General features: G+C 40.5%; 2 protein-coding genes across 4 annotated transcripts; one reads left to right on the top strand and one right to left on the bottom strand.

The window, feature by feature from the left end:
• Positions 1-192: 192 nt before the first annotated feature.
• Positions 193-3,558, bottom strand: kctd10 (potassium channel tetramerization domain containing 10). 2 transcript variants are annotated; one of them, XM_061671657.1, is made up of 7 exons: positions 3,479-3,558; positions 2,631-2,844; positions 2,125-2,294; positions 1,823-1,909; positions 1,695-1,747; positions 1,400-1,595; positions 193-999 (listed from the first exon to the last, which is right to left on the bottom strand). In XM_061671657.1, exons 1-7 carry the CDS (start codon positions 3,479-3,481, stop codon positions 781-783), a joined length of 942 nt encoding a protein of 313 aa, XP_061527641.1. In that variant the 5' UTR covers positions 3,482-3,558; the 3' UTR covers positions 193-780. The 2 variants fall into 2 exon arrangements, with proteins under 2 accessions (XP_061527641.1, XP_061527640.1); XM_061671656.1 differs by having other exon boundaries at positions 2,631-2,910; positions 3,479-3,556.
• A 359-nt stretch (positions 3,559-3,917) lies between these two features.
• On the top strand, positions 3,918-14,355 carry ube3b (ubiquitin protein ligase E3B). Of its 2 annotated transcripts, XM_061671654.1 has the most exons (27): positions 3,918-4,332; positions 4,403-4,571; positions 4,668-4,782; positions 5,258-5,317; positions 5,403-5,507; positions 5,589-5,685; positions 5,768-5,853; positions 6,317-6,399; positions 6,503-6,608; positions 6,705-6,825; positions 6,915-7,092; positions 8,153-8,319; positions 8,432-8,599; positions 8,686-8,857; positions 8,930-9,048; positions 9,488-9,602; positions 9,699-9,798; positions 10,135-10,254; positions 10,329-10,505; positions 10,586-10,696; positions 10,785-10,922; positions 11,038-11,103; positions 11,401-11,459; positions 11,532-11,714; positions 11,852-11,963; positions 12,044-12,136; positions 12,296-14,355. In XM_061671654.1, exons 2-27 carry the CDS (start codon positions 4,411-4,413, stop codon positions 12,485-12,487), a joined length of 3,204 nt encoding a protein of 1,067 aa, XP_061527638.1. In that variant the 5' UTR covers positions 3,918-4,332; positions 4,403-4,410; the 3' UTR covers positions 12,488-14,355. The 2 variants fall into 2 exon arrangements, with proteins under 2 accessions (XP_061527638.1, XP_061527639.1); XM_061671655.1 differs by lacking the exons at positions 11,852-11,963; positions 12,044-12,136; positions 12,296-14,355 and having other exon boundaries at positions 11,405-11,459; positions 11,532-11,620.
• Positions 14,356-14,978: the final 623 nt, after the last annotated feature.

Raw genomic sequence — 14,978 nt, 5'->3', positions numbered from 1 at the left:
GACTACAATCACAATAATAACCATATTATCAGAATTTATAAAAACTCAGCATTGTCTTTGTCAAGGCAGAATTTTGATAAAGCTTTTTGTATAGGAGTTAATTGTGTTAGTGTCTCTAATAAATTGTCCAGTGAGTGTACAGTAGAAGCTTTGTGTTTCCTAGCAATTAGACCATACAAAACAAAACCAGAATACGTTCATATAAATATATTTGAGATATATATAAATAAAAAAACATACATATATGTTCACTTCTGTACAATAGATCTACGAGTGATTGTTACACATATCAATTTGCAATTGTGAAAACTGAACATTCTGTGATAAAGAACAGCTCTAATTTCTCTCCCTGTTAAAAAGTATGTCAACAGGACTCTGTTGCTGCCAGGGTGATCTCTGGTTACACTCATTCACTCCAACCTCAGCATCTACCCGTCATGAAGTGCACATGACACCTCAGGTGACAGCTCAAGTTCCCGCTGTAGGAAACAAACATTTTGTGGTGCGAACACAAACTGAATAAATGTTCAAACTAAATATGGCAGAAGAATTACTTGGAAATATTTCATCCACTTGTGTGTATTACAACATAATTACACAACAGTGATACAAGTGAACAAACACTGCAGTCAGTCAGTCAGACCACAACAAAGAAGACACAGCGGACACAATAACTGCACAACAATCCACTAATACAGTCTCCTGGTAATGGATGTAAGAGGGGAGGTATAAGGCACGGGTGCGGTGCTGTGCAAGGCCTCAGCTAAGAAGAGTGGGAGGTCACTGGTGGTGGTGTGTGCGGTCGTCAGGTCGTTTGATGTGGATCCTCCGAACTCGCTCGATTCGCTCTCGCTCGTCATCTTCATCCAGGTGATGGGATCGTCCCGCGGCGCCCCCTGTTGCCTCCAGCAGGGCGTTGTCTGGCCCTCTCCCGTCGTGGGATTCGTACAGGAGGATGTTGAGGGTCTCCTCATAGATGCGAGCTTCAGGGAACTCCACCTATTTCACACATGCAGAGGTACACAAAAATATTAGAGAGAATAGAAACTTTTCGTAATCTTTGTATTGTAAACAATTGGTGACGAGGTGCTTTCCGGGAGCAGAACACGAGTGACTAGTGTTAACTCGGTCCGATTTTCCACCATGTGTGTTACCCGTTGACAATGTAAATTACAGCTGGCATTCCGTCTACCTGCGAATATTTACCTCGCATACCATTTTCTTTTCCGCTTACGCTTCACAAATTCAAACCACGGCGGTAGAGAAGAAGGCTAAAAATCATCATTCAATCCGTTTGTTTTCTTAATCGGAGATCGCTTGAGCTTTTGCGACATGTGATGTATCGTGTAGTGATGAAAAAGTCTATAATGGTTCTGTGAGAATGCTAAGATTTACTCACCTTTGTCTGCTTCTTCTCGGTGGCATAAACGATGGAGGTGCAGCACACCTCCGCTATCTTACGGCACAGCCCGTAAAAGGACCAGCAGCAGATCTCATCCCCGATCACATCTTTGATGAAAAGGACACGGCCATTGAACCGCAACGACAGCTTGTCAAACAGTTCAATATTTTTTAGCATGTTGTCGTCAGAATTGCTGAAGAAAACAAACAAAAAAAAAACATTAAGCTCATTTATACAGCCAATTTTTGTTCCTATGAGAGCGTCACAGCTTTTGATTGCAGAAAATACTCACCTGGTGTAGGAATATTTGTTATTGCTTCTGTTGTACAGCAGTTTGACCGTAGGCTGTGAAAACAATAATGTGTTTAGAGAAAGTGGCAAAATTGTTTTTGATTTAAAACACAAAATGATGCTAGACACCTTATTTGAAGTTGCTATAAGCTTCTGCTCCTCCTTGGATGATGTCATCAGCGGCACTTTACATAGCGGTTCATACGTTTCTTTGTTCTGCAGGGAAAGAGATTTTTTTTTAATTGAAAACTTTTTCCTCACAAAGAAAACGATCTTCACAAGTGAAGAGCGCCACCTGGTGGAACACAAAACAACATTCAAACCATATAAGTGCAATACGGTTTAAAATGTCAGAATCACGACAACCATTATTATGATTTTTTTTTAAGGATGTGTTGACAACCTGTGCTGTTAACTGTGACAGGAAGTACCTGCAAGGCAGCCGTGCATTCATCAGCGAGGCCTTGGACGAGATAATACTTGGCTTCTGCAAGCAGCTCCTCGGTTTCCCGCCGGCTGTCTGGCAATGGCACTGCTCCGTCTCTCAGGTAGTTCAGGATCGTTCCAAAATGTTTCCCACAGCGATCGATCAAAATCCAACCTTGACAAGCAATGAAACAGAGTTTTACAACCAAAGTTAATTTTGATCAGATTCAAACACCACTAAGCCCCTTCGGCATATGTCGTCTCTTCACTGAACAAAGTTTTAGTGGGCGGCGTGGCGCAGAGGGTGACTGTACGGAAATTGCATAATTCCCCACGGCATACCTGATGATCTCTCACGACACATTGATGTGCCACATCACAGTGGTTGGGGATCACTGACTTTTGGAATTGAACTACTGCAATAAATTCCACTTTTCTACAATGGATGGGCGTCGTTCTGATTTCTCGAGACACACCAAAAAATATAATGTATGTTTCCCGGGTAGCTCACCTTCACTGTCAGTGAGGACCTCCATCCTGCCGCTGAACATGGCTTTAAGCATGGTGTCCTGCTTGGTTAGAGTCTGCATTGTTGTGTAGTACAGTGCCCCGCCCACATTTAGCTTCACATATTTCGAGCTGGGGCTGGAACCTTTGAAGGATGTAGTCCGGGTTGTAGCTGCCGGCACTGCCGAGCTCACGGCACTCTCTCCTGACATCTCTTCCTGGAACACAACCACACAAAACAATCGTGGCACAGCAGCTTGTCTGGATGATTGTTTCTCCCCCCCCTGATGATGACAAAGGACAGTAATTATTAGAACAACTAACGTTGATTATGCTCATAATTGATGGCGTTTCCTGTTTTCTGTCCCTGCACTCACTCAAAGGATCTTTCTCAACTCTTTCTAAATAGACACAAGTAAGAGTCTCATTTCAGTAGAATGTCAATGTAAACAGGACTTGGCCCTTTCTGTATTCACTTTGGTGGCTACTAGCCTAGCCTATTGATTTGCCCTTTTCGTTCACGTCACAGTTTAGTTTCGTTAAACAAAATACAGCGACGAGGGAAAATACGTGGAATTGAGGGCTATATCACAAATTAAGCGTATATTACTTTTCGTAAACACAATAAACGCTTTGGGTTTGTCAGCTCTTGTCCAGTAATTGAATAATGAAGTAATTTGATTTAAGAAGGCAAGGCTAACGCGCTAGCTCGTGGCTATTTCAATGCTGTCTCTGCGCTTAAACAGGGTTAAAAGAAAAATCCAGAATTACAATTAGAATGGATGTAGCGCACACTACACAAACGTAGTGTTGGCGCTGTGGGATTTAAAAGGAAAATAGAATGATATTTACCATAGAAGCCACAGCAGACTTCGAAATTGTAGCTTGCTAACGTACGTCAGCTAGCACTCACTTCCTTCCGGTCCGTGGCTACGCAGTTGGGAATGACTTCATCATCATTCAGTGTTTTTTCATTCCTTAAAGGCACAGTTACATTATTTCGTCGTAAATCATTTCGGTTTATAATCAAGACATGGACGAGATAAGTAACAATGCAGGTCTACACTTAAAAAAACATCTGTTCCATTGTGTTTAACTCACATAATTAAAAAAATATATATATCAATAATATCCCTCGCCACTAACGATACATACAATTATACTATTGTAAAGGTTTCAGACTGAGTAGGATTTTTTACATCATCATTTTGATTTTTTTTTTTAAATCACCCCGATTTCGTAGATTTCGTATTACTTCTAAATTATTCATACTCGAAAAGAATGCTACCCGGAAATAATTCTGTGCGACACCGTAGATTAATGGTTCCAGTCGCTGTTCCGGATCGGCTCGCCTCTCATTGTTTACATGTTAAAATGATATTTTAGCTCCTATTTCTGAGACTGTCATCGGCAAAGGATTAACAATCATCTTTAAATGATGCTAAATATCAACAAATTAACGAGAAACTAAAGTGCGGGACCACATTTTATGGAGACTTGTCTCAAACTAGCCCTGGATGCTAACTATTTCAGCTCCGTTATCAGTGTGTCTCTCGTTTATCCAGAGATGACGAGTTAGTCCACATTGTTTATCGGCTTTTGCGTCTGCTCGGGCCCCAAACACAACAACAAAACTATGGAGGTATAGCACCAAATGAGCCTTCAGGCCCAGATAACATCTTGACACGAGAACTTCTGCAGTGGAGGTAAGTGTTGTGAGCAGATATCAACATCTGTACTTCAACGGTGTTCAAAATGTAGTGCTCTCATCCTTAGGGTGCACAATGTTTGGTGCACCTCAAAGCTCGAAGTCTGAATTCCTGGATAAAGCCAGGCAGGCCAGAGAAGAGAGGAAAGGTCAGAAGGAGAAGGAGAGGGCAGCAATCCTCATCCAAGCCCTGGTCAGACGATTTCTATTTCGCTGCAGACTCCAGAAGCAAATAAGGTGCTCGTGACTTGATTGTCTACTTGCAAAATAAACATTGCTCCTACGGGATACCTTCTACAAATAGTTGATATTCTTTTTTCATTGTCTTACCAGGAAAGAAGTTGATGACTATTTTGAGTCTGCTGCTGCAACATCAAAAAGAAATGCACTTTCAATTTTTAAAATTGCTCGTAAATTACTATTCATTTTCCACTTGGAGGATAAGGCAGTGAGTATAACCAACAATAGTGTTGTTTGTTTTTCTAATTTCAGAGGAGAGTTGTGGTATTTGTCTCATCTTATTGAAGACTATTTGTTATATGCACTGACCAGCCACAAAATTAGGTACACCTGCACATAATTAGATCCAATACAAAAGTGGTATTAAAAATACATTTACAATGACAATAATGCACAGTTTTGTTTTACATGGTCAGGGATTGATTAATTTACTATTGTAGCTTGCAGTGCTATAGAACGGCAATGCATCATAATGAAGGTGGTTTATAATATTTTAATGACCTTATTTTACCAAATACTAGAAACAATTCTTGGTTTGACGTGCACTTCTACACCAGCTGCAAAGTACACAATCAAAAATAAGCATTATTAACTGAAACCGGAATCTTGCATTGAATATCATCAATATCTGTTTTATAATTGTTCTAGTTGATTTTTAATCTTCTATTTTGTTTTTTGGACAGAGGTTTGAGAAACTCTGTAGAGCTATTCTTGCCAGCATGGAAGTTGAAAATGAGCCTAAAGTGAGTGTTTTCATGTTTATTTTCTAGTCAAACAACTTTACACGTGAATTTGTCTCATATCAATTGTTTTTAATTTGGGTCTCAGGTGTGGTACGTGTCTTTGGCACTCTCCAAAGATCTAACAATCCCTTGGCTAAAACAGATCAAAGATGTGCTGTGGACCTGCTGTCAACTACTGAAAAACTTAAAGGTTAAATCAAGTCTTGAAGATCAGTAAGCACAATATTCAAGGTTTTTAGGTCACTTGATGGATTTGTTTTATGATTTCCAGCCTGATATACTGCAGGACAACAAATTGGTAACGCTGTACCTCACCATGCTGGTCACATTCACAGACACATCAACATGGCGGATTGTCAGAGGGAAGGGTAGGTCTGGAGCCACGCTAATGTTATCGTTCCGTCTGATATTGTTGGCCATAACAGAGCTTTTTCCTCCTCTTTGTTTTAGGAGAAGCTCTCCGACCGGCCTTGACGAGAATCTGTGAGAATATCATGGGTTATCTCAATCAAAAGGGTTTCTATTCAACACTACAGGTTCTGTATCAAATACAGTCTTCACTCACTAGCAACAACATTTGGTACATCTGCACAAAGAAATTACATTTTGCAAAAGTACACAAAATTCTAAATTGAGGGTCACTGTTTTGCCTGTTGTTCTGCTCTAAAGATTCAACATAGGGCCTTAAAGCTACACAAAATGTTGACCAAGTAATACAAAATGTACAAACCATTTATAAATGTGTCATTATTTTAAAGTGGTACCAACCACATAATTTTGAATTAATACCGCTCCAAAAATGTAATCAAAACTGCGCAACTGAGCCTTTGTAAAGGCAAAATGCCTTCACTTCATATATTAGATCTGATTATGCAAGTGTATCCAGTGAAGGTATTCCTTCTGAGTTCTGCTCATTAATACATTGCTACACAGTTTTTGGCTTTTCTGCCAGCTTCCATTAAGGACATTTATTTCTATTTTTTAAAAATAATTTTGCAGATCTTGCTGACCAACGGCTTGGCTCGTTCCAAACCAGCTCTCTCTAAAGGCACTTTAACAGCTATTTTTACTCTCTCGCTAAGGTGAGTGAGGTGAAATGAAGTGAACTGCTGTTTGAGGCTAAAAAAAAAAAGATTGATATCAGTTTATTTCTCCTGTTTTTTTTTCTTTTTTCTTTTAAATCAGACCAGTCATCGCTGCTCACTTCTCAGACAACCTGCTCAGATCATTCCTCATTCACATTATGTCAGTTCCAGCTGTGACGTCGCACCTGTGTATGCTCACTCCAGAGGTACAAAACCAGCCATGAATAACATAAAAAAAAATGCTTATTGCTACAATAACATCCTCAGAGGTACAGTTTTTAATGTTGCCTCTCCTGCAACAGTGTATTACTTCGATCCAGACACATGGCCTTTTAAAGAAGTTTATCCTGATTCTCAGCCGTGAGGAGCAGTGTTCTGATATCTGTGTGTGTCTTGAGGGAAGCCACACACTCTGCTTACTTGGTACAGTATTTGAGATACCGTGCTTAGTCAGAACTGATACTTTACAGGCGAGAGAATAATTGTATTCCTTTTTCCTTGTGTTGATTTAGGTAACCTGATCCACTTGGGCTTCCTCAATGAGCGAATCATAGAGGAGGAGACCAGTCGCTTTGTGAAGGACTTGACTGACATGCTGTCCTACTGCCAGAGATATGTGTCCCAAAAGAAGTCCAACCTCACCCACTGGCACCCTGTCCTGGGCTGGTTCTCCCAAACTGTAGACTATGGGTCAGTAAAGGAGACATTCTATACATGCTTTGCTGAAGGAAATTCAACCAAAAATTACTTTCCAGATGTTTCCAGATGCACGTGGGGGGTTGCCGGTGGGGTGGCCAGCCTTCAGTTTTACGGTGGCCGCGGCACCCCTGGCCATCCCCTGGCTCCGCCCCTGTCACCTGCAACCCTTATGAGGACGAGTGGTATAGCAGGTGGTTGGATATTGTGATTAATTGTCGAATAGGTATAGAGTGGACCCTAGACTATATATTCTCGGAGGCTGTTTGACCTTGAAATTGATAGAATTTAAAATTACTTTTCCCCATAAGAAGTAATAATAGAATTCATTCATTCAAGCGGTGGGACTTTTAACATCATCCATAAGCTCTTAGCAACGTAAACAATTCACAAATGAGTACACATTTTAACGAGTATCTTTATTAGGTCTATTATTGTCATCGTCATCGTCATCATTTTCCTGCCTGGCTTATCATCAAAGGTACCCCTCCCTTTACATTACGGTTTTTACTATCCCCCCCCAACATTAAACATTGGATTCTGAATTTTAGACCATATTTTCATCAAAATCACATATATTTAGTTCGATGTATTTTATGTTTAACTGTTGCAATTCCTGTTATCATGATCTGTTTGAACATACTGCCCAGGACTGCATCAGCTCACAATAATATCTAATATTTTACAATATTAAAAATAGTATAAAATAGGAAACTGATTATATGTTGTCGTTGTAGTTTGCAGTGGTTTCGAATTGCGCTGCATCGTACCGAGAGGTGTGTCTAATATTTACAGTATATAGCCTTTCTCATGTAGCTGAATAAGCAAATGTAAACACCGCTCTGTATGGTGCAGTAACGTTTTATACAACAACAAAAAATGACCATCTAGTTGTTTCAATAAAAATGACATCATTTTGTCTGTAAAAGCATTTTCAGTAAAGCTGCAATATTGTATCGGATGAGATAATGCAGGTTTACCTATTGTTGTGGCCAGTGAGTGTATGTGTCTTGACTTTTCCTTGAAGAAAAAACTGGTCCTCTGTTTCTTGTAGTCTTAACGAATCAATGCCGCTGGTCACCAAGCAGCTGCAGTATCTGTGGGGTGTGCCTGTCATTCGGACCCTCTTCAGTGACGTCCTCTCGAAGAAGCTAGAGAGTCAGGAGCCAAGTTCCTCGCCCGCACTACCGAGCACATCGCAAAATAACCTGCCTGTTAAAAGTAGGGTTATGAATCCAAATCTGTCTCTTTGATTTAATAGCTGTTTTTTTTTCGAGTGTGTGTGTGGTAAAAGTAATGGACCAAAGAATTATTCGCGCTCCTCCACTGACAGGCCTTTTCAAGCGAGCATTTCAGAAGTCTGCTTCTGTACGAAACATCTTGAAACCGGTTGGGGGAAAAAGGGTGGACTCTGTTGAAGTTCAGAAGGTGTGCAGCATTTGTGTGCTCTACCAGACCGCTCTATCCACGCTGACGCAAATACGACTCCAGATTCTCACCGGTCAGTACACCGGCCTGTCAATATTATCTTCAAATATTTGGAGACTTATAAAGGGACAGTCACCACGTTGTGTTCCCTGCGTGCAGGTCTGACGCACCTCGATGACCTCCTGCCCAAGTTGTGGGCTTTTATCTGTGAGCTTGGCCCACAGGGAGGCCTCAAACTTTTCATGGAGTGTCTCAACAACGACACTGAAGAGTCCAAGAGGCTCCTCGCTATGCTCATGCTCTTCTGCGACTGTTCACGGCACCTCATCACGTAATTATTTGCGACTTCATTTATTGCATGGTTTTGCATTGCGCATGTTCATGAGTTGCCAATGTCTTTCAGAATCCTGGATGACATTGAAGTCTACGAAGAGCAGACCTCTTTCAAAATAGAGGAGCTCCTCACTATCTCCTCATTTCTTAACACATTTGTGTACAAAATGATATGGGATGGTATTCTAGGTGAGTGATCCACTTTGTGGTCTTTACATTCACAAGAATGTTTACGTCGAGAGTTTAAAACGTTATATTAAAAAGCGGTTGTGGTAATACGACAAAAAAGTTTGCTTAACTGTTTTACATACACAAATATGCCACTTAATTAGGTACACCTGCACAATCTAATGAGTTCCCAGTACACGAGGCATAAGTAAAACAAAAATTTAATCTCTACAGAAAGATGATTTAGCTCCCTTTTTAAGGTCACAGAGGTATCAATGTGAAAAATATGTTTATTAATGGGTTTGTAGTTTCCAGTGGTGTGGATTAGAACTGTACTGCATGAAGCATAATGGGAAATATTGGCGCTCATTATTTTGTGCAGGTGTACCTAATGTTACATAACAGCAATTGCTTGCCTCAGAACAGGAATGAGCAAAACATACGCTTGTGTGTCTAACAGAGAATGCAAAGGGGGAGAAACTGGAGTTATTCTACAGCGTTCACGGCTGGTTGATGGTGCTTTATGAACGTGACTGTCGGCGAAGATTTACCCTTGATGACCACTGGTTACGCAAGTGAATACAAACTGAGAATGTCTCTCTACGTCTGAAACATATAAGGGATTATTTTGACAAACTCATCTTTTTCAATCTTCCATCTGTTGTATTCAGGGATTTAAAACCCAGCTTGTTGTTCCAAGAGCTTGAGAAAGGCAAGAAAAGAGCCCAGCTGTTACTGCAATATATCCCACATGTTATTCCTCATAAAAATGTGAGTTATTATGTCATATTTATTGTTATGGCATACATTTATACCATTATAATACTAACTGGCAGAGCTGTGTCCGAAGCCTGAAGTATTTACCGGATGTGTTGATGTAGAAAATGCAGTACTGCCTTTCTAATTAGATTGTGGTAAGGATCCAAGTTTGTGCATGTGGTAGGGTAAAACTGAGCAAAATTCAGGAGTATGCACGAGGTTCATATCTATGAAGGGGTAGAATATGTTGTTGATTCAAATCAGAATTGTTGGACGTCGGTGGTCTGTGGCCTCTTATTTGGCTTTTATAGTTTCTATTCATTCTCTCTCCACCGCTTGTCATTTCAGAGGGTGCTGCTGTTTAGGAACATCGTCACGAAAGAAAAAGAGAATCTTGGGTTGGTCGAAAGCAGCTCCGCTTCGCCGCATGTCACCCATATTACCATTCGCCGCTCACGCATGTTAGAGGTACGAACACAAATCAGATGGATGATGGGAAATGTACGTGCGGTTCCCTATAATGTGTGTGTCTCGCATGTTAGGACGGTTATGATCAGCTCCGCCGGTTACCTGTGAATTCCATAAAAGGTGTCATTCGTGTCAAGTTTGTGAACGACCTGGGAGTGGACGAAGCCGGTATCGACCAAGATGGTGTCTTTAAAGAGTTTCTAGAAGAGATCATTAAGAAAGTGTTCAACCCTGCTCTCAACTTATTCAAGGTAAATCATAAATTAAAAAAAACAAAACATTTTACTTCTTGTTTTCAAGCAGCTTCCGCTTTTTGTCGTATTCTTCTCAGACCACGAGTGGAAATGAGAGGCTGTATCCTTCACCTACTTCCTACATCCATGAGAACCATCTGCAGCTCTTCGAGTTTGTGGGCAAGATGTTAGGGAAAGCTGTTTACGAGGTATTTGTGGCACTTGCAGAAATGCTCCCATGAAGTTGTGCTCAATTGAGAATATTGTGGAACATTGGGATCCTCTGTGTGTGTTTAGGGCATTGTGGTGGATGTGCCTTTTGCCTCCTTTTTCCTCAGTCAAGTGTTGGGTCATCACCACAGCACCTTCTACAGCTCCATTGATGAGCTGCCCTCGCTGGACTCTGAGTTTTACAAGAACCTCACATCCATCAAGGTTCACTAAACCTGTTAACTGTCATTTGCCACATTTTTATTCCCCCCCCCCCGACCCCCACCTGCTGTAGATTAGTCCGTGCATGATAGCTTATATTTTTATGTATATTTTACAGCGCTATGATGGAGATGTAGGGGATCTGGGACTCTCATTATCCTATGATGAAGATGTTATGGGACAGGTGAGGATTGAAAAAAATTAATACCGCTAAGGTGGAACACAATTTGTTTTCGGACGTGGTGGACCTCCAATTTGGATAGCTTTCAAAATCATTTCCCAATAGGAAATGATTGAAATTTGATAAATCTGTTGCCGAGTCAAATTGTAGCCTTCATAAAATCCTGTGTGGGGAAAATATGATAATCGGTCAAATATTCATCTGATAAATAATAAAAAGGCCATTCGCAATTGTAACTTCCACTGTGCTCTTAAAAGTGCGCACTTCATCCACGATTAATTGCTGTATTTTTCCATCCAGCTAGTTTGTCATGAGTTGATTCCTGGAGGGAAGACCATGCTTGTCACCAATGAAAATAAGTATGTCAGTCAATATCAGGCTTTTAAAATGTTTTGATTCTATGATTCTAGTTTGAGTCATTGTGTCTGCAGGTTCAGCTACATCCACCTCATGGCTCACTTCCGGATGCACACTCAGATTAAGGAGCAAACTGGAGCTTTCATCCGGGGCTTTCGCAGCATCATCAACCCGGAATGGTTGCACATGTTTTCGACACCCGAGGTTCAGCGTCTAGTCTCAGGAGACAATGCTGAAATTGACTTGGATGACCTCAAGTATGTGCTTGATCTTTACCCGCCTCCACCTTGGCACTATTTTAGAAGTTTGAGTGTGACTATGCTCCAGTCGGAGTACATGATTTGTATTAGTTTCTTTCCGTCGAAATAGTTGCCTTGCTGTCTGTATGACTTAGGAAGCACACAGTCTACTATGGAGGTTTTCATAGCAGCCACCGTGTCATCATCTGGCTTTGGGACATCTTGTCCGGTGATTTCACAGCTGAGGAGAGGGCAATGTTCCTCAAAGTATGCTCATTTTCATACACACGGTGTTATTCACTTGTATCACCCGTTGTTTCCTTTGACTCCTTTTTCCTCTTCTGCAGTTTGTTACAAGCTGCTCAAGACCTCCTCTCCTAGGTTTTGCCTACCTCAAGCCACCCTTTTCAATCCGTTGTGTGGAAGTGTCAGATGACCAGGTGAGACTGATGCTCAGTCAATTTTTTAGAAAGTAAAAAAACAAACTATTAAAGATGCGCAGGTTCTGAATGTGTAGTAATGTAGCTATGACGCACAGCCTCTTTGTCTGCAGTCAGTCTTTCTAGCTTGAATCGTTAATGTTTATTTCCTGTGGCCAGGACACCGGGGACACCCTTGGCAGCGTCCTCAGAGGCTTTTTCACAATCCGTAAAAAGGAGCCTGGTGGTCGACTGCCAACTTCATCCACATGCTTCAACCTGCTCAAGCTGCCCAACTACAGCAAGAAGAGCATCTTGCGTGACAAGCTGCGATACGCCATCAGTATGAACACGGGTTTTGAGCTTTCGTAATACCCAACTGTTGCAAAAAGGGCCACCTGCAACAGGTTGAAGCAGCCTGACCCAAGCAAAAGGTTTTAGGTAGATGGGCTCCTGTCGTGTCTGAAGAAATTTCTACAAAGTAGAGGAGTCGTGAAGGACAACACTCTTCTTTCGTCTTATTTTAACACCTGCAAGATTACTATTTAACTCCCTTCCAGCAAAATTTGATTTGGCATCTCCCCTTGCCACACATGAAATCCAAGTTCATATATAGTATTTAACTCCATTAACTCTGTATTTATAGTGACTAGATCTCAGTTTCTCAGGCTTAATATAATCTTTTTTTAGATCGAACACTCCCACCATACGAGAACTGGAAAGCAATACAGATGCAATTCAAGCCATTAAATGCGTGAAAACTAAGTAATGCATTGGTAATAATGCACTTCCAGTTTTGAACTTTGGTATCCAAGCATCATTTAGAGAGTATCAAATTACCGTAGTCCAAATGTGTTTTGCGTTGCATAAATGTAATTTGTCTAAGTAGAAGACAAATCAATGTCTTCAGCCTGCAGAACGGAGGACTCCCTCGTCCCGTGTTAATCTCTATCAGTTTCCACCATCTTAAAGACACACTATTCAGTTTATGATGGTTTATGAACAATGTGTGTATCAAAAGATCTAAGGACGCTATGCTTCATTTGTGGTGAAGCACCAAGATTTCTGGACATGAAAGATCCATTGATTATTATTATAATTTTTTTTAAATACAGAAGTGATGTCTGCTTTTGCATCTTTTATCCTTGGCAAAAATACCTGGAAACGTCTCGTCACATCTCAAATTTATTGGCGTTTTATACTTCATGCTAGAAAACCAGAACTTTTCTCATTACACCTTTTAAATAACGCTGAGTGCCTCATGCATCGCCATCCTCCCCATGCTATCACCTTGACCTTTTCACCTATTACAAGTGAAACCAACAATGTTGTATATCGGAAACAAGCCATAGAAGTTGTGGGGGGCTTATGCTTTGAAACCCAACCACTGTAATGCCACTATAACTACAACAGTTGTGAGACTTTGACAATGCTCTCTGTGGACTTTCTAAGCCATGTTGTGAAGAATTATCTATTTAAACATGCCTCTCAACATGATGTCATGGACTGGATCACCAGCCTAGATGGACTACTGCTTGATTTCATGTTCCTTTGGGTGGTAATGTTATGGGAATGTTTCTGCTAAGTGTCATCTTAGTCAAGGACCTACCAGAAATAGAAATGCAGCTTTCAAAGAAAGATTGTAAAAGTAAGCATAAAATCTCAACCAAATCTGTCATTATGCAAAAAAAAAACAACAACAACACCAACATCATCTATAAAACCCTGTCCTTACTTACCACCATACAGGTCAACACTATCATTTTACTAACCAGCAACTTGTGTGAAAACAACAGTTTGGCATCAAATCAATACAGAAATAGAATTGTTCACAGAATAAATTTTTGTCCCTCAAAATATTCTAACATAATTTACTGCAATATATGGAAGATTTAAAAAGCCTACACACCTCAGTTCAAATGTTAGGTTCTTGAGCTATAGAGAAAAAGAAAAAAAAAAGATCTTATTCCACCATGTGGATCATGTGACATATAACCTGTCCAACTCAATTGGGGAATAATAATTAAAAAAAAAATTGAGAGGGGAAGTATGGTGTTTCTTTTAGTGATGAGCATTGTTGTCTTTCGCAAAAACTGTGCCATTTGAAAAGGGGGTGTGCAGACTTTCTATATCCGCTGTATCTCATACGGCTAATTATTGGACTCCAGGTTCTAAAAGGGTATGTTCTAAAAAAAAAAAAAAACACCCCAGTGACAAACCAATGTACCGGTTGACAAAAATTTAGTGTACCTTTCCAAAGTCTATTAATGAGGGCTCTCATTTAAAAAAAAAAAAAAAAAAAGTGCATACATAATTAAATATACAAGTGCTGTTTGTGTTCCCAAGAAATGAAGATCAGGTCAGTCATTGATTTAAAAATGATGTCAACAGATGTAAATGCAACCCACTTTTATTGCAAGTGCACCCCCAGAGACATTGTCCCACCTTCACCTACGAGTCAAATTGTCTTAAAAGTATTTTGAGCTGACTGCACTATGGAATGTGTACAAAGAGCGATTCTTGTGTAAGATGTGTCCATGTATGTAAGATACGTTTTGTCATGGTATATCATGCACACTGGTGTTCTATAAAGTATTTGCTCCAAAGTCACCAAGCATTGTTTTTTTGTTTTTTTCCCCCCCTCCCCCTTCTCAAGTCAATCATGTCTGATTGCAAGCACCTGCTGTGTGGGAGCACAACACTGCATTGCAAACACAACTAAATCTAAAAACAGAAGGCTGCTAGATTGGAAATGACTCCTGAGAAGCACATTGGGAGCTTTTCTTAAACAATGTGATGGATTTAGCTGTAAATGCACATGTCCCACTCAGTCTCGTGCACTGTGGCGCCCTTCAAGAAAGGC

Source organism: Phycodurus eques, chromosome 3, assembly GCF_024500275.1.
Source record: "Phycodurus eques isolate BA_2022a chromosome 3, UOR_Pequ_1.1, whole genome shotgun sequence".
NCBI classification, from domain to species: Eukaryota; Metazoa; Chordata; class Actinopteri; order Syngnathiformes; family Syngnathidae; genus Phycodurus; species Phycodurus eques.
This window is presented reverse-complemented; position numbering and strand designations above follow the sequence as displayed.